This window comes from Gigantopelta aegis, chromosome 9 (genome assembly GCF_016097555.1).
Source record: "Gigantopelta aegis isolate Gae_Host chromosome 9, Gae_host_genome, whole genome shotgun sequence".
Taxonomy (NCBI): domain Eukaryota; kingdom Metazoa; phylum Mollusca; class Gastropoda; order Neomphalida; family Peltospiridae; genus Gigantopelta; species Gigantopelta aegis.
The window spans coordinates 64,599,992-64,620,557 of record NC_054707.1 but is presented as its reverse complement, the minus strand read 5'-3'; the positions used below and the strand labels follow the sequence as shown (position 1 = coordinate 64,620,557).

Sequence of the window (20,566 nt, the reverse complement as noted above, 5' to 3'; positions counted from 1 at the left end):
AATAGAAATAATGTTTTACAAAATGTACTGTAATTAATATTTACTTTTGACATAATAGATTATTAGAACCCAGTATCTTATACTTCTGGTGTGAAGTAATGAATATCACAGATTTGCTGGTGAATACCTTTCTTGTAAATATAGGAAGACTTAAAAAGACTGACCTGTGTTTGCAGCCATTCTAACATATTTTTGACTAACAGAGCAGTTTTAATAATTAAAATTACATATTAAATACATTTTCTTGTTTAAAATGTTAATGTCTGTATAGACAATGCGGTTTTGGTTATCGTAATGTTTGTATTAGCCAAAACTATATTTTACCTAAAAACAATTTATATTAAGAAGTAAAATGAAATTCTAGTTAATATAAACACTAGGACGGCCAGAAACACATTTGATATACAGAAACCGATATTCGAAACAATGAACTGTATTCAAGAGGTAACTTTAGTTGTTAACAAGGATTTATTATTTGAAAATATGTTACAGTAGTTGCAAACTCAGGGTAGTCTCTTTAAGGGTTTTAAAAATGTAACTGATGGTGACAGTTTATAAATATGTGTAAAATTAATATATTTTGGTCTTTTTTTGCCAGTTTGTGAAAAAACATTTGTACTACTAAGGCACCCATATAAACTTACAAAGGTATGAAATAAACAATCAACCAGTTAACACGTCTTTATGTCTTTATATCCACTAACGCATCAAGCATGTCTGTCTTGCACATCCCCCCCCCCCCCCCCCCCCCTTCCAAAAAAAAGAAGATCTCGGGACACATGTCTGTGACAGGTAATAACTAATTGCACCAAGTACATTATGTGTAAACCACAGTTTGACATATTACTACATGTATGCTAAATCATTCTGGAGCCTAATTCACGAAACTCAAGCAACTTCACTACATCAGACAATGTTGAACACGAAGGGACATTTGTTTGTAACATCAACTGAAATTTTAATTCCTTTTTGCAGTGATCATGCTCCAGTCAATGTTCAGATTGGTCCAAAACCTAATAATTTAAACAGACAAGCATTTAAAAGAACTATTTACGATTACTCCCAAACAGATGTTGTCAACTTGAAAAAATATATCTCAGAATATGAGTGGGATAACTTTTTCCAGTCCAACTGTGTAAATGCAATCACTAAACATTTTAACAAATTACTTTTAGGTTCTGCATCGTCATTCATTCCTACCAAGACTTACTATTCGTCCTAGTGATAAACCATTTATGAATGGTCATATCCGTCTACTTATAAGGGAAAGTAGGATGATTCACCAGCAAGCTAAACGACATAATAGACCAATCGATTGGGAACTGTTTAGGAGGAAACGTAATGAAGTAATATCTAAAATACGTAAAGCTAAAATAGAATGCGACAAAAAGTTAGATGATAAAATCAATAACCTTGAGACTTGGTAATAAAGCATGGTGGAACATAGTAAACAAACATCTAAAAAATCAAGGTATCATTAGCTCTACTATTCCACCACTAGTTGTTGACAGCAAAATCATTTCCACACCAAAAGAAATGGCAGATACTTTTAATCACTTTTTTTATTAAACAATCTACACTAAATAATCCAGAACCAACAAAGTATACCAAATCAATCAGTAGTATAACTCTTACAGAACAAGATATAAATGATATTTTGACATCTATAATATAGATACTAACAAATCAACTGGACCAGATCATATTTGTAACAAACTAACGAAATTACTATCACATGAGCTAACTTATCCTCTGACACGACTCTTTAATCTAGCACTAGAAAATTCTTATTTTCCTACTAGTTGGAAAGAAGCTAATGTTATACCAGTCTATAAGAAAGAAACGCCCATGAATGTACAAACTACAGACGTATATCTCTAATTAGTAACGTCTCACAGATTTTTGAGAAATGTGTATTTAAATATGTGTTTAATTTCTTAAAAGATAATGGTATGCTAACTAAATATCAATCAGGGTTCATTCCAGGTGATTCTACAGTAAACCAACTATTGAATTTTTATAATTTTATTACCAAGTCACTGGATGAAGGAAAGGAGGTTCAAGCAGTCTTTTGCGACATTAGTAAAGCATTTGATAGAGTATGGCATAAAGGCTTAATATATAAATTAGATACAATTGGCATCAGAGGTAAACTTCTATCTTGGTTTTCAAGTTATCTATCTGAACGTAAGCAGCAGGTTGTAATAGATGGCAGTACTTCTGAATCTTTGGAAGTAACTGCAGGTGTTCCACGGGGCTCTGTTCTCGGTCCTCTATTATTTTTGATCTATATTAATGATATTGAGTCCAATATACGTCTATTTGCTGATGACACGTCACTCTATATTGAAGTTAAAAATCCTCATCTTTTTGAAACGGTGTTAAATCGTGACTTAACTAAAATTAGTAGGTGGGCAGACCAATGGTTAGTGAAATTTAGCCCTGAAAAAACTAAATCAATGTTATTTACTCGTAAAAATAAACCCGTTAATCTTAATCTAACTTTTAACAATCAACAAGTAACTAAAGTTAAAACTCATAAACACTTGGGGATGATTTTTCATGAAGCAGGCCAATGGAAAAATCATATAAATAGTAGTCTTGAAAAATCAAGTAGAATGATAAATTGTTTACGTTCCTTTAAATATCGATTATCAAGATCCGCCTTGGAAAAAATATACAGATCTTTTATTCTTCCAGTTTTTGATTATGCTGATGTCGTATGGGATAATTGCACATTGGAACTGTCCCAACAACTCGAATCTGCTCAATTGGATGCTCTTAGGACACTATGCGGTGCAGTTAAAGGTACATCTCATCAAAAATTGTATGACGAAACTGGATTTATACCACTAATAGACAGACGAAAACGCCATAAGCTATGCAAGATGTACAAACTCGTCAATGATGGCACACCCACCTACTTATCACTTTTTCTATCAAGTTCTAATAGAACATAATTATGGTCTAAGGAATAAAGAAAATCTAAAAACAGTAACAAGTCGTACAAAATTGTACTGTGAGTCGTTTTTTTCCTTCTGGAATAAGGCTGTGGAATGCATTAAATGTAAAGTCCAGAAAGCTAAATCATTGGCATCTTTTAAACATCAATTAAAGGAATCGGACAAAGCTGTTCCTAGATATTTTTATCTGGGCAGATACTCCACTGTAAACCTAGACTAGACATCAGTGATCTTAATAGTCATAAATTCTTTCGTTATATCTCAGATGATCCGTCTTGTTCTTGTGGCCATCCAATAGAAGATACAAATCATTGCATTCTCCACTGTCCCTTATACAATGAACAAAGAAACAATTTCATGTCAAACTATTTACATCTAAATTATAAGAAGATCCTATTGGGGAAATTCAGAATTTAGTGAAAAAGAAAATGAAAAAAATGATTAAAAATACATAACTGCTACTAAACGTTTCTGCTAAAGTTTACACTAATATTTTGGCTAGAAATTCCCGTCCAAAGAAAATTTTCTGGTTTTCTATTTACTATACCTACACCTTTCACTCTATCCCCTCTTCTTTTCTTCCTCCTTTAAATCTACTATGGTCTGTGGTATCTAACATGTATCCGCATGCAAATTGTAGGGAGAAGTCTTAATATAGGCTAAGCCTGTTGACCAATCCCAGTGTGTTATTTTGGCAAATAAAATATTGTTTAAACCAAGGGACATTTTGGTATCGGCTTCTTCATGATCAGAAGAAAGGATTTCAACAACTGTTGTAGCTTCATTTGTGACCAGGTAATAGTTGTCAGTCTTAGATAAGTAAACAGTTTGATCAACCGCTAATTGAGAACGGTTATCTCCCCAAACCTGCATGATCAGATTAATCAGTCGTTCCCTGTCCGAGACATTTGAAAGGAAAATGAATGAATGAATGAATGTTTAACGACAGCCCAGCATGAACAATACATCGACTATTGGGTGTCAAACTATGGTAATGCAAACAAATAAAGTGATGATCAACATCAATATAAAAATTCAAGATTAAAACAAAATCACTGTAAAGAACTGTGCAAAAATACAAATATCACAGATAGATATTGACTGAAGTTTATTGGTACTTTCGGCTTTGGGCCTTCGATAATGTACTGGTCACTACATCCCCTATGACTTCTTTCTGCCTCCTTGATTGACTTGTCTCTGTATGTATCTGCAGCGATGTCAATTCTCTTGTATCCAACAGCAAGAAGGTTGAATATCTTCATGGACAATTGTACAAACGTCTCGGGAATTTGCGTAATAGCCATCACTGTTGCCATCAGGTCAATGATATAAGCAGTGACAGATTCCTTTGCTGGCAGTTTTGACGGAGTCCATCTGGATGTGCCAAACAGAGGAATAGGACCAAGACAGTTGGACAAAACTTTGTTGATGTCCACCGGAGCATTGTGCTAATTTGAAAGCACCACAAATCTACCCAGAATGTCTCCTTCAATTGTCAGTTCTTTAACTTTGTCTTTAACGCATAGCTTCTCCAAGAACAAGTCTATTGTATATGTAATCAAAATGGAAAGTAAACACATGCAAAGTTTCATTAGTGTATTCAGTCTAGACATGGTCATCATTCAAATGAAAGCCAACATGTTCTTAGATTATCAGTCTATATCAAAATGCCTAAAGTTTCATAGTATATCCTTCACAAAATTGAAAATGATCAATATTTCATCTCAGAAACCCAAAGTAGCACATTTCATTTTACCGGTATCATTTTCAGGTGATGAAGTTGAAGGTAATCTTTGAGCAAGAAACCAAAACACTAAGTTCCAACTCCCTACCCCGTCTGTGTTAAAACCGATTCCACAGTTAAATAAAGACAAAATCAAAGACCTTAAATCCATGCTTACATTCATGCCGTCGGATGACAAGGTATACATGCAGTCCATCCTATAGTTACAGATACAGTTATAGGTACAGTTAGTTAAAGTTGCAGTTTCAGTTGCAGATGAAGTTATAGTTAAACGTTTTCAGTTACATTTACGTTTACAGTTATAGTTACAGTTATACCCACCGTCATCTAAATCACGCTTCTCTTATTTACCACAGTCGAGATTACATGTACATGTTGTAGTTGTTTACCGCTGGATCCCTTTTCTTCTGCAATGTGTTTAAGGATTGTTTTATTTTTATTTATTTTTTTGTGTTGTGGTTTTCTAAATGTAGTATGCTTCCTTTGTATTTAAGATTCGAACGTTATTTTGTTGACGTTAAACTTTATAGACTGATGGGCACCAGAACCGTTTAAAAGAAAAAGAAATCTAACTAAATTACAAAATGAAATTACTGTTTTCTCTATTAACGTTAAACAGTTTCCAGAAGTTAGCCTTTTGTTTTGGTTTTACAAGTTATTAAAAGCAAATGTTTTAATAGAATACTAATTTTATTTAGTGCTGTAGTTTGCATTGACCAAAAAAAAAAAAAAAAAAAAGAGAAAAAATAGAAGTCTTTTCCTATTTGTTACATGGATATAATTTATTAAAGTATATTTGATCTTTACGAAATATGTTTTCACTTGCTGGAAGCTGCAGAATAAAGAAAATGTGAACTTTTCATTGACTATTTGTGACGGTACATGCTCTTAATTTCTTTTCGCCTGTGGCGATATTAATTGTTTTAGAGGGCCGTGTGCAGTTCCAATATGCACTTAGCCTAGGTGGGCACTTTGTTACGTAATACCTTCGCGCGACCGTGTATCCCAATATGCACTTAGTCCAGATGTGGAGGCCATGTGGCCAGTAGTTACGTAACACCTCTGCGAGTGCGGTTTCGACGACCGTGATTTTGGCGACTAGGCGTCAGAATGTCTGGTCATCTAAGAAAATATATAGACTCTGGGAGTGGTGGAAATTCACATGATAAGATTCAGTACCACGATGTTCGGTTTTTTGATAAATAGCTAGGGTTTTAGAGATATTGGGGAGAAACATAGGAAGGCTTCCAGGGGGAACGTTAGTCCGTTTGGACTTGGTAATTATATATTTTCTGCTCTGTTGTATAACCTTGATGTCATTGATGTGACTTTAAATATTTTAATACTGTATTATACCAATATTATTTAGACGGTGCTGCCGGTCATCTGACGCAGTAATACTGTAGGCTCACTGTCTAATATATATATAAAGCTTAACCAGTCATCCTAGAGGACCTAGGTAAACTGTAGGTTATTGTCTTTATTGTGATAGGTACCAGTATTAAGTCTGTATTACAAGGTTACTGAATGAGTAGTTAAGGGTTAATTAAAAATTAACCAGTTAGGAATAGAGTTGTAATTCCTTTATTAATTAAATTCCCCTGGAAGCGTTTCTCAATTATCACACGTTACTGAATGAGTAGTTAGGGTTAATTAAAAATTAACCAGTTAGGAATAGAGTTGTAATTCCTTTATTAATTAAGTTCCCCTGGAAGCGTTTCTCCATTATCACACGTGTGTGTGTGTTAGCGTTTCTCAATTATCACACGTGTGGGTGTTGTGTCACGGTGAAGTGATTAGCATATTGTGTAAACTAGACACCTAGAGATTAACTAATTAAGTGATCAGTTCTGGGTTGTTATTATTTGTTGTTGTTAATTAACTACTGCGGCAGTACATTTGTCAGCGTAGGTTAATACAAATTCCAAAGTGTATTGTGTTTTTGTTGTGTTTTCTAGTGAACTAAACGTGCTATAATAATATATACTTTATATAAGATCTTATCTCTGATCATACCTAGACGAGCCAGCGGGTATAACTGCCTGTTACAGAGAGATCTAATAGATATACAGTTAGGAGAGATATTTGGACAATCGTGTTTCATTCAGTTACGGGTATTATAGGATCCCCGTGACACTATTCTACTTTATGAGAAACCTATGGGCAAATATATTGTAAAGCAGATATAACTATAATTTACTGCGTAAGTTTCATTTGTTGTAATTATTATGTTCTATCTCAAAGTCTTATTTCGTTGTTTTGGAGTATTTACTAATATTTTATCGTGTTTTATATGACAAATTATTGACACTGTTCAAGTCAAAAATACATATGATATACCTGGTGCCTTATAATGAAAGCTTATTTAGAAATACCAACACCTCAAACTTTCAAACTCAATTTCCCAACATTTCGAAAAAGTGCAGATAGAACAAAATAATTCTCAAGAAGCGATTTATTAAAATGTCTACCTAATACGTGAAAGTTCAAAAATAGCAGAAACCCACAGATTTTAAAAGTAAAATATGTATCATTCCACAATATTATTTTGCCAAATTAAAATAGAAATTTGCAATTTGTTTTTAAAATTCGCAGTCGGCGAGCGGTAAATCTATCCCTGCTATTTGGGTTTTTTTGGGTGGAGGGGATTTTGATCTCGGTGATTGTTAACAAAGTACAATCTGGCATTCGTAATTCACATGAAACATATCGTATATCCTCAGGATAATTCGGAATATTTTCAAATTATTTTCAAATCACTGGCATGATTCTGCAAGTAAGGTTTTGATTGGTGGACATGAGCTCCAACTGGCTGCTGTTAGATCCACATATAATAAAGGAGATAATTTTAATTAGATTGAACAAAGTAGGTTTTGAATAAAGGTGGGGTTTTGTTGGGTTTTGTTTTTGTTTTTTTTTTTTTTTTTTTTGTTGCGATTTTTACGGAGCCCCGGAGATGACAGATGTGAACATATTTTGATTATGTTTCCTCATAATCATATTATGTTCCCTCATAATAACATTATGTTCCCTCATAATGATATTATGTTCCCTCATAATAATATATACAGTTTGTATACCCGCCGATGGGGATCGATCCTAGACTGACCGCACATTTCCAGAAAACACCTTTTTAGGTCTAAGTAATGAATAAAAATAACATATAGTCTTGAAAAATGTTACGTAAATCGAATACAGTACCCTCTTCCAAAACCCCTAGAGCTTTACATAATTAGTAACACCCTCTTACATGTAATGCGTATGCCAACAGCTGGCCACTGTCAAAATTTCAAGCGAAATCCCCCACTCACCGACCCCTGGAAAGGCGTTGTACCATACCTCTATGGATATAAATATGTTTTGGAGATATGAGACGACCCCTCAATCAAGACAGTTAAATTTGTTTAAAAATTGCAAAATCTCACGTGATCTCTTGTTGGGGAATTCTATACTTGTGATAAGCCAATGAAAACCGAGATCGGTACGAGCCCGTCAAAAGTGTTCCACTTTCAAAATCATGGCTTTGTTTTTGACCTGGATAAGCCAGCGTAGTGAAACCAATGCGGAGTGCTGCGTCATATATGCACCAAACGTAATTGGATTTTCTGTTCTATATGCTTAAATAATAAAAATATTCCAGGGAATGTAATTTTAAATTACCGTTCTTTTGTTTAGGCCTGTATAGTACAGGAGTAGTCATTTCCCTTCTACGTACAGTAGGCCTACCAAAAGAGTTAAAATAGAAACAAAATGGCTGTCCCCAGTTAGCAGGAATAATCACGTTTTTAAAAATTATTAATTCTAAAAACACGCTATTTTCATTTATAAAACTTTCAGTATGTGTTGATGGTCCGGGTATGCATCTTTCCAACACAAGGCTGCATGATATTTGAGTGACCTAGCTGGTTATCCCATTACGTCTTGTTGGATCATCTGGCCATTTATATAAAACATTACCGTTTCAAAGTCAGATCGTTTTATGGGTAAGATCCAAGAACCGTATTCAACATGGATATTCTAAATAAATGTATATATCCAACTGTTGCGGTAGGGTACACCCAGTTAGTCCAAGGCAAACCCACACATTCGCCAGTAAGCAAGCCCGTAGGAACCATATCTAAAAGCTTTGGGGGCACGATCTTTAGCGGAGGAGGCACAAGCAAGAAACCCCACAAAGAAAAACCCTCCCCCCCCCCCCCCCCCCCCCCCCCAAAAAAAAATGTTTGTCCTCAAGTAGGTGGGCCGGTGTCCTGCGGGCCTCAAATAACACATAACTAGCAATTTTGCAGGTTTCCTGTTATAAGGAGGAAAGCACAAAATGTTGGAAACAAATAAGAATCACTTCCACTTCCGGTTAATAATTTCGCAACAGAAAGCAAAAGTAGGCTTCATATTCTTGTTTTTGTTTCTGTTTGTTTTATAAAATATATGATGCACTCACATCATTATGTCAAGTTCTCAACAGCAATTTGACAACAGTGGTAAAGATAATGTATCAGTGACAAATGGTGAAACAAATAATTTAAAACTTCCGTGTGTGAACGAAATCGAAACTCGGACTGCGTCCGATCCTAAGGCGTCTTCGCTGCAATCGGAAATAGACGAAAAAAATACTGTTGAAAGCAACAACCTAGAAGAGCTTCCTTCAAACGAAGCTGTAAAAAACTGTGGTGCCACTGAAACTGACATTTCTCCCGATAACCAAATAACTGATAAAACAAATGATTTAGAAGAACCTTCAGCCTCACAGTCATCTGTCGAAGAACAGCCTGTTGAAAATGACATTGTTGCTGAAAAGACTGTTGAAAGTAATGACCTAGAAGAACTTCCTCCAGATGAAGGTGTAGAAAACTGTGATGCCACTGAAACTGACATTCCACTTGATAACAAAATAGCTGATAAAACAGATGAAACGTTGAATATTGAAAGAAAAGAGGACAGACTTAAAGGTCAAGGCCAATTACACACATTGAACATTGATACTGACAACATTAACAGTCCAAGTACTAAACAGTCAACTAATACAGTGACTACTGAATTGAATCTTTCAAAGTGTTCTAAAACAAATGATTTAGAAGAACCTTCAGCCTCACAGTCATCTGTCGAAGAACAGCCTGTTGAAAATGACATTGTTGCTGAAAAGACAGCTAAAAGTAACGACCTAGAAGAACTTCCTCCAGATGAAGGTGTAGAAAACTGTGATGTCACTGAAACTGACATTCCACTTGATAACAAAATAGCTGATAAAACTTTGGATGAAACATTGAATAATGACAAAAAAGAGGTCAAAGGCCAAGGTCATTCACACCCAGAGAAAACTGATACTGATAACTGTGGTACCCAATGTCCACCTCACTCTGAAAACAATAATACTGAAGGCACTAACAACATAAACACTGAACAGTTGACTGAAGCTGTGACTACTGAATTAAATGGTGAAGGATTTGAGAAAGAAAATAAGCTTAACACTAGTAGTAACCGTAGTGACACAAAAGCTGAAGAAAGAAATGTACATAGTGATATAGGAACAGACAAAGATAGTCAACCTGTAAAGTCAAATACATTTTTTTATAGCCGTGGTGACTTTTATTCTGAACAATCTGATCCTGATTGTAATAATAGTGAAAATGGTGAAGAGCCAATGGACACTAATTTAGAAAATGAGAAAGATGGATGTGATGATTCAGAAAATGTGAAAGAAGAAAGTGATAAGGAAATGGGAAAAAAACTCACCAAGCTTACACAGGTACAAGTAGCACGAGTACTTTGCCATTCGAGAGCTAGACACATTTGGACAGTTATAAACACTGAATGGCTGCCTACCACACAGTAGACAAAGATTTCTGCTATATTATAATACAATAATCGTAGGTTTGATACTAAATATCTTTACTGGTACATTGATCATTTTTGAGTTTGCCGATAACAAATATTTCACATAGTAACCACTAATATACACCAGGGGACAATATTTCAAAATCTTAGGTAACCCGGAGTCAGTTCACCGTTCTCGACTTTTCTTACATGTGGTAACCTCCCGGTAACCTGAACGACCGTTCTTGACTTATTTCGATGCCTGGTTAAATCTCTGACAGTAGAGAATGATTATAGCAGGGTTCACCCTGGATCAAAAATACCTGTAGCCAAAATATTAGCCAAATGGAATTTTTATTAGCCATATTGAAAATGCTTTAGCCAAATTTGTTTTACGCAGTACTGTATTGAGTATTTATATATGAATATGAAAATGTATCTTTTTTCAGCTAATTGTGTACAAACTGGAATAAATAGGAATAACAGAACCACAATGGGGGTAGGGGCAGTTAATATATTACTTTGATATGGGGTTATGCAATATTTTCAGTTTGAAGCCAGTACCCCATACACCCACCCCTACTTCTAAGGCCTATGACACTAAATTAACAAACATACAGAAATATGGGGGTGGGTTGGATGTTTATGGATGGTGGGGTTTTTTTTTTTTCTTTCTTCCCAAATAAAAATTTGAGAGCTTTTTTTTTTTTTTTATATATATAGAGCTCATTATTTCTTTAAATAGCAATCTTTATGTTAGTTTCAAATTTTTTTTTCTTTGCTTTTTTTTTTAAGTAACCCGTCAATTCCCCACCCCAAACAATTTCATAATTTGTGCCATGTTGTTGCGGTTGATTTCAGCGTTGTGTTAAATGCTTGTTGTGATTTCTGCTTACAAAATTTAAATACTGCATGTTCATTTCCGGCGATCGCGATCTGCATGGGTACGAAATTAACAAAGACAAAGGAATAAACAAAAACTGCAGTTAGGTATTCATTGGTGCGAATAACTATTGTTTTTCTACAAATTTACATCAAGATTTACTTTTGCGTAATCGTATTGTTTAATGTCCGCAACGATGTGACACGCGGGTGTCGGCTGACTCTGAAGCGTGACGTATGTTCCACTGAGAGCTGTCCTCAGTTCAGCCAACGAACGTTCTTCCTAACGTTCGCGAACTATTTGATTGGTGTTCGTCGTATCCATTTGGTTTAACGTGAAGCGCACAAACCAGTCTAGCGAACGTTTTGTTTTCGCTCGGTCTGGCTGAACTCGGCCCTTGAGATGGCCTACATGTCTTTCGGCCCTGAACTGGCATGTGTATTCAAATTGACACGCATTGACTGTCTGTTTTTATTACTTTGGTTCAAAGATTTTACAAAGTAAAAATAACAAGCTACAGATCTTCCAGACATGGCTGTCATACATGCTGAATGCATGCCGTTAAAATTAATAATCGTGATTATTAAAATACGCAAACATCATAAGGCCTACGCTATATACTGCATGACACCGTTTCTCGTTACCGGTCGCGAGATCGCTATTACGCTAATTGAATATTTGGTAGTATTATTATGTTTACGGTGTCGGATAGATTATGTAACCGTTTGTTCACATCAAAAGACAGAAAATGGCTTAGCCAAAATTTTAGCCACTTGCAAATTTTATTAGCCATTTTTTGTAAAAAGTTGGTTCACATAATTTTTATATGTAGATAACCAGTTGTTCTGTTACGTGAATTATATAATATTTGGGAAACTTATTCAGTTAACTCAAACTTGCATTGAACGTACAATTTAATGACAATATATCTAGCAGATAACTAGGATAATTTTAAGCAAAATAAAATATATTAAAGACAAAATATACTGATGAGAGTACGGATGGTAGCTCTTGGAATGTTGTGCCACTCGTCTCGGAGAGCCAAGAACAGTTGATCCACGTTTTGGGGCGCAATGGGGCGTTCACGAACACGACGATACCAAAACATCCCACAAATGTTCTATTGGATTCAGGTCTGGACTTTTTGCTGGCCAGGGTAAAGTTTGGATATTGGCATTTCTTAAGCAGTCCACCGAAACACGGGCTATGTGAGGGCGTGCATTATCATGCTGGAACTCAAAGTTGCGTCCAACCCTGCGTGAAAACGGTATCACTACCGACTGCAAAATGTCGTCCCTGTATCGAATACCAGTGACTCTTCCATCAAGCCGTATCAGATCTGTCCTGTTGTCGTAGATTATCCCGCCCCACACCATTACAGAACCACCCCCGTATCGGTCATGTTCTTTAATGGTGCATGCAGTGTATCGCTCATTAAGACGGCGCCAAACACGCAATCTTCCATCAGCATAGTCAAGATTGAAGCGAGACTCGTCACAAAACATTGTACAACGCCAATGACGTAGTTGTCTTACCCCATATTGACGCACCCACTGTAACCTCAATCGTTTGTGTTGGGCTGTCATCTTGATTCCAATAACAGGTCATCTACTTTTTAACCTGGCTTCTTTCAGTCGATTGCGTACTGTTTGGTCGCTGATTCTTAGCCGACATATAGCCCTAAATTCAACATTTATTTTAGACGATGGCTTAAATCTGTCCCATAAAGCAATCAGGCGAATCTGACGGTCCTGTCGAAGGGTGGTGACTTTACGTTTTCCTCGACCAGGTCGCATTTTCACGTTGCCAATTTGTCGGTACAGGTTCCATAACCTTGATATCACGCTAATTGACTTCCCAAGAGCAGTTGCAACCTGTCTAAGTGATTTTCCTGACCTAACCATACCCACAGCAGTCCATTTTTGAGCTAAAGTCATGTATTGTTGTACCATTTCAAAACCCTTTCTAACCTGTAATCTCCATACAACAATAACTTATATACCCGAAAGAACATTGTGGAAAAATCGTGGAAACATATTCTGCACGTGCATTACATTACAGGGAGTGAGTTTAGGCTCAATCAATAGCGTTGAAATTGTATGGGAGTTAATGCAAAATGCGCAGTCATGACCCTATTTACTGATAGTAGAAAAACGATCCCTTATTTCTTTCCATCAGTATATTTTATTGCATTTCATTTAAACAACAGATTCTTTGATACGGGTACTATTGTAAAGTTACTTTTATTTTTTATTAATATATTTGTTTTATTTTTAGAAATCCTCAGAAGATGTTGAAGGAAATAAGGTTTGTTACATACATACATGTATTCTACAGTGTACATGTATGCAAATGTATACATACATTTATTATATACCTATTCAGTTTTACTATAGTGATAAAGACATTTTCAAGCCGTGTAATACATTTATTTTGTATTACACATGTGTTAAATGGGGAATTCCCTTTTTATTTTTACTGCAGTTAGCTGATGATGATAACTAGTTTAACATGCCCATATACCACTAGGGTTTCGAACACGCCCATCCCGAGTTCCGACCTCCGATAAGATCGGTGGCCTGACTCGGGATGGAGGGGGGGGGGGGGGGGGGGGGGGGTCTGGTGAAAATGGGCAGAATTTTGAAAATAGAAATTAGTAAAAAAAATTAATAGAATAAATAAAAAAAAGAAAAAGGTTACAAGCCAAAAATAAAAAAGAATTGACTGCTCGGCCGAATATTTATATAATTTGGAGCATTTTAGAAGGACAGTCCAAAATTAAATAAGAGAAAGAAGAGAGGATCGGACTATTTAATAATATATTTAAAAAAAAAAAGTAATTTCGACATAAAACTTTGAACGCAGATCTAAAAGTTTAAAGTCTGATCGATATGTCCACGCGAGTGGCCTTGTTAAGACCATTTGGGTACACAGCTTAAAGGGACGAGATGGGTTGCATCCCGTCAAGAAAACCCCTAGAGTGATAGACGCTGAAGGTGTAGTGCTGTGCTGAAATACAGATCTTGAGAAGCCGAATCCGTCTGAACGAGAGAGAGTATCAGACTAGGGTATATTCCAGTCGTCATGGTGCGGACGGGCCCGACTCCGGAGGATACGAGATGGTATCACTATAAAGCAAGGTAAAGTCTAGAAAAAGAGTAGATGGGGCCGACCCCGCTTCCTATTTCTTCTTAGAGTGGGGCGGTCAATCTTCCAGTGCTGCTAGGACAGGCTCGGACATGTAGAGACTAAACGCGAACAACCTTGGCGTTCTGCAGAATGGCCGTCATACAAGTCACGAAAAAACCCAAGTCGACAGTCAGACAGAGAAATGACGTGGAGACAGGAATCTCGCTAAAAAAGAATCCAACCTGGTGGTGCAGGCTGTCGAAACGAGAAGCGTTCAATCAGTTCCAATGGCCGCATACATCCCAGTAGAAAACTTCATTTCGCTGACAAAAGGACCCCCAAGTCGAGCACACGAAAGCACGTGCAGTGTGCACAAGCGAAACAAACACATCTTACCGCGTGGAGCTCCAGACTGGGAATCCTGCAGTTAGCACCTTTTATTTACTGAAATCATGTATGATTTATAAATACGTCTCATCGTATTTGAAACATTACACACGGCTGCCGCAGAGTATGATTCTTAACGTTAAGCAAATCCATGAAAGGAGTTTTCATCATAGGTTTAACAAAGTGTTGGTATGACATTAAATTAAAAACAGTTTTTGTAAAACATAGTATGTAATAAATACAGAACTTCACATATGTTGTTTTCGCTTCCTATTTATTGCACTCGTTTATTTTGTGAAAGAACATATATTCTTGCACAAAATAAACTTGTGCAATAAATAGGAAGCGAAAACAACATATATGAAGTTCTGTATATGTATATATTAATTTGTTATATACATAAATGCAGATCTACAATGTATGATTTTTTACTTAGATTTAATTATTGCCTCATTAATCATGATAACACTTCACTTTTTTCTGACATTAGACTAATGTTGTCTTTGAAATTCAGTCACTTCCCAGTCTACATGATTGTATTTTTTAAGCTGTCCACCCTATTATGTTAAAATATATAAGTAGCCAACTTTTAAGTAGGGCCTACCCCTAAAATATTGTAATCAATTATCTGCACTGTTCAACATAGAAAAATCTTGTAAATCCTAGCTTATTTTGCTTAACCTGATACATATAGTAGCTATTTAATAAATTAAATTTATTTTAATCTTCATTTTGTGTTTATATTTTCAGGAGCCCTCTAAAGATGTTAAAGAGAAAAAGGTTTGTATAACAATTGTATACACACTACACCATTCTTGTTCATGTACATGTACATATTACATATAATTATGTACTTTTGTCAACTAATTCAAGAGATCTGATAGTCTTTATCTGAAATTGAAGTTTTCGAACATGCACCAACAAACAACATGTAAATGTGACAACTTAGAACTGTTTTCTCAACAGTCGGTGGTGAAGCACTCGCTTGATGCACAGTCGGTTTGGGATTGATCCCCATTGATGCATGGGGCCCATGGGCTATTTCTCGTTCCAGCCAGTGCACAACGACTGGTACATGTATATCAAAGGCTGTGGTATGTGCAGTCCTGTCTGTGGGATGGTGCATATAAAAGATCCCTTGCTTCTAAAGGAAAAATGTAGCTGGTTTCCTCTCTAAGACCGTATGTTAAAATTACCAAATGTTTGACATCCAATAGCCAATGATTATTAAATCAATGTGCTCTAGTGATGTCATTAAAACAAAATTTTATACAGTCCATGGGCGTACAGGTCCTGGTTGGAGCTTTGGATGTTTAGTTAGAATCAGTCGATAGAACAGTCATGTGTACTACATGTACGCTTTTTTGGCTGTCATCTTTATATTACCTATATTAATAGAATCTATCACCATTGTTAGGTATAGCTAAGGCAATTCCAACCCGAGGGACAAAATGTTTTTTGTAAACCTCGGCCATTACAAGAATTTTTTTTCCCCCGAGGGTTGGAATTGCCGTATCTATACCTCGCAACAGTGATTGATTCTTTTTCTTGCCCATTTAATTACAGTAACAAGACATTAATTTTGTAAGCTATGTACGGTTTGTTTATTGTTGAACAATGCGTAAACATTTCACCTGCAAACAATGAAACTCATTTAATCATACGCTGTAAAATATAGTCCAACTTATGCAACGACATAAAAATGCAACAACTTAACAATACATGAAAAGTTGAAAATATTAATTTGTTTAAATATTTTTAAAAGAATGATACAACGTGAAATGACAAACAGAATTTTGAAAACCATGAGTTGAGTTATGATGTCAATCGTTGCAAAACATGAGCTATGACGTCACACATAGGCCTATGTAGAAATCATATAGGCCTCGGGTCAGACAGATTTTTGTAGCACCATGCAAAAGCTGGATAACCCTGTCCAGTGGGCAAGAAATATATATATATATATATACAGTAAACTCTCTATATGTCAAATTTCCTGGTGTCAGCCGGTTAGTTTGAGATATCGTTACATTTGAGATAACTAAACATCTAAATTCTCATGGAGAAAAAAAGTAAAATCACTGTGTAAAGTAGAAAATCTTTTATTGCGTGAAATAACAGTCAATTTCACAAATGCAAACACAATACATAATTAAATAATTTAAACATATTGAAATAATTTCTCAAAGTACATAAAATAAAGTGCATGAAATAACAGTCAATGTCACAAATGCAAACACAATTCATAATTCAGTATGTTCTCAAAGTACACATACATTTATGCAGATTCATCAGAGCAGAAACAGTTTTACTAGGTCACATCGGTTAATACAAAAGTGTAATTGTTCAGTTTTTACGGGAAAAGTCTGTAAGCGTTGTTTGTTTTGCATTTCATCCAGAAAGTTAAATTTTTATAACAAAATCTGAAATCTTTGATAAAGCCTGGAAGTGTTCATTGGTTGTCGTAGTACATGATTCAAGAAACATTGAAAAGGTTTGGCAACACTGTTTCACTTCATCCATTGTGGGTGGGATTTTAGCTGTGGGAGTAGATTCATCATCGGGATCACTATCACACATTTCGACACAAATCATTTTTATTCAACACTGAATTTAATGTCATCTTCTGTAATTGGCGCACTGGTTACTACATCTTCATCGATGCTTGCATACTCTGCAACACTAACACCTGAATCGCGACACAGTTGTGCCAGTGGGATGCTGTCGTAATCATCTTCTTCACTTTCACGCTCATTAGTTACTTCAGTGCATGTCACAACAAATCCAGCATGTTTGAAACAATTTTCTATTGTCGCACGTCGCAAGAAACATAAAGCGTCAAGAACAGAAATCACAACATCCTGGCCTTTGTCTAACACTTGCAGCCGTAAATCTAACACCAAATTCCGATAGTGGGTTTTCAAATTATAAATCACACCTTGGTCCATTGGTTGGGTCTTTGAAGTAGTGTTTGGTGGAAGAAAAATCAGTTTAATACAATGCAGACCTTTCACGTGGGGATGAGCGGGGCAGTTGTCAACAATGAGTGCTATTTTTTTCTTTTGTATTTTTTTTGTCCGGAGCCAAACACCAATCAGTAAACATGGCCGACATCATCCAGGCAGTTTTGTTATTTCGATACTCGCATGGCAAGGATTTCATGTTTAAAACACCTTGGGTTGGCTGACTTCCCAATTATCAGTAGCGGCAACTTATTGGTTCCGGTCTGTTACTGCAAACGAGGGCTGTTAATTGTTCCTTGCTCTTTTTGGTACCAAGACAATTCACACCTTTGAACTCCAGTGGCATGATTCAATAAAATATCGCAGTTTCGTCAGCATTGTATATCTGATCTAGTTCAAACTCTTCTAGGACATTTTCTAGAGGTTTTTTTCCAGTCACTCATATCTGTTGATGACATGTCAAAAGACTTAGCCTCGCCACAAACATTTCTAAAGACGATGCCATGACGCTCTTTAAATCTATTAAGCCACCCACTACTATCATTGAACTCTGTGTGGCCTAATCGCTGTGCTAACTCGGATGCTTTTCAGCAAATTACAGGATCATTTACTGCCAAGTTTGCATTTCGAACAGTTTTAAACCACTTCAATACCGCCTCATCAACATTGGCAAACTTAGCATTTCGCATTTTCCGACGTTTTACATTTGAATTCAAAGCTGCTTCTTTAATTTTATCAGCTGATTTTATCCAAGTTGATGAAGTGCTTAATAGAATATGAAGCTCCTTTGCAATTTGGATCTTAGGTTTTGTCCCAAGTTCAATTGCCTTGATTGCCTCATGTTTCTTATCAAAAGAATGTACTGTTAACTTTTTCTTGCGTGTCAGAGTTAAAGCACTGAATCCAGCTAACCCCCCAGTGCTCAGACTGGGTCCTTCACTGGATTGCTCGCAGCGTTTATTCTTCGACATATTGCAAGATGAATGCATAACAAGTGTACACTCTTATATTTTTATTTTAAAATTTGGACTTAAAGTTAAAACCACTCATAGTAAGAACAGCTAATCCAATACCGTTTATATACCCAATGTCACTTTTATTGTTACATGCTTTTGATAACTGCCACGGTTTCATAGGCCATCACTTTCAAACGACTGGATTAAATAAATACTAATTAGGCATACTTGGCAATAACAACAAGTTAATCCACTGGCCTCTGATGATCGAACACAAACATAATAAATTCAAAGGAGGCCCTTGGCTTGGTTTACTGCATTTATCAAAATAATTTTACTAAATAATAATTATTTTAATTTATGGAAAATATGTTTTCAACTTTGACAAAAATATACAAAATATATAGTAAATATGTCATATGGGACCACATAAGTCATTTGACATAACGTGTATATTTATGTCAAAGTTTGAGATAAACATACAAACTCTTACATGTTTATATAGAGAAACTGTTCGGACCCACTTCTTGCTTTGAGATAGCGTGACGTTTGAGAAAACAGTTTGACATATAGAGAGTTTACTGTGTGTGTATATATATATATAATTTTTGTGTGTATTGAGGAAGGGTAGGAAACGGAGCTCGACCAAACATACCACCACTCGCATCAACAGACCACCACTCGCCAAAAACGACTATCATTCTCATTATCTTTGTATAAACAACTATTCACAATGGTGATTGATTCTTTTTCTTACTCTGGGCCCCATTCCACGAAGGAATTGTAGCTACGGTTAATTGTAGTGACTTAATGTGAGTTTTACAACTGGCACTGTAAACTTTACAGTAGTCATAAGTGCCCCTTTAATGATTAATATATTCTTTGCAAAGAAGTGCGAATTAGTTAAATAATAAATTGGTTACCGACTTTTTGGAACATCTTGGATGTATTCATTGGTATCGGACATCCATGAAGTAACTTTGTCATTTTGTGTGCTAAGCGAAAATTGCCAAATGCATAAGACATGAGAGTTATCTCCCTTATTTTCGTGTGAAGGTTGTATGGCCTAAAATGTTTTTCATGGAACGTCGAGTTTCATAAAAGGTATTTGGTATGTATTAGATCTACTAGTATTTTTATGCAAAAAGTTAGTATCTTTCTTAGAAAACTGCCATTTGACATCTACGTTAGTGGCTTACAAATGCCTCGGACCTATTGTAAATTTTCACAGTAATTTACAACAATAGTAAGCTACGCCACATCATGGAACGGGCTGGCGATCGTAGACAAAAATTAAGGTCGCGATAATAGGTATATACGGTGATAGTAGTGCTAAGATAGCTTCGTGGAATGGGGCCCAGTTAATTACATGTGAGTTTTGTTTATTCTAGAACGATTCATAAACATTTCACCTGCAAACTCATTTGACCATACAGAGAAAAACATCATCATGACCTACGAAAAACTAACAACTGAACCATAAACATAAAGTTAAAAACATTTATAAAAAAAAGATTTAATGTGAAATGGACACTTTGGGAATAAGTAACTCAACAGAATTCTGAAAAACATTAGTTATGACATCAATCGTTGTAAAAACATGAGTTATGACGTCAGATGTATGTAAAAATTGTCTAGCCAAGGGGAGCCATACATGCAGACAGTTTTATCTAGAGCCATGCAAAAGCTGGCTAATTCAGTACTGTGGGCAAGAATGTCCATTAATA

At 35.8% G+C, this 20,566-nt stretch overlaps 1 protein-coding gene across 2 annotated transcripts in view; it reads left to right on the top strand.

Moving 5' to 3' along the window:
- Nucleotides 1-9,077: 9,077 nt before the first annotated feature.
- Nucleotides 9,078-20,566, top strand: part of LOC121382300 (cylicin-1-like) — a 31,151-nt gene continuing 19,662 nt past the window's right edge. For both annotated transcript variants that reach the window (XM_041511872.1, XM_041511871.1), the window contains exons 1-3: nucleotides 9,078-10,453; nucleotides 13,682-13,711; nucleotides 15,671-15,700. In XM_041511872.1, the coding sequence (XP_041367806.1) occupies nucleotides 9,155-10,453; nucleotides 13,682-13,711; nucleotides 15,671-15,700 (1,359 nt within the window). In that variant the 5' untranslated portion in view covers nucleotides 9,078-9,154. The remainder of the gene's footprint in view (nucleotides 10,454-13,681; nucleotides 13,712-15,670; nucleotides 15,701-20,566) is intronic.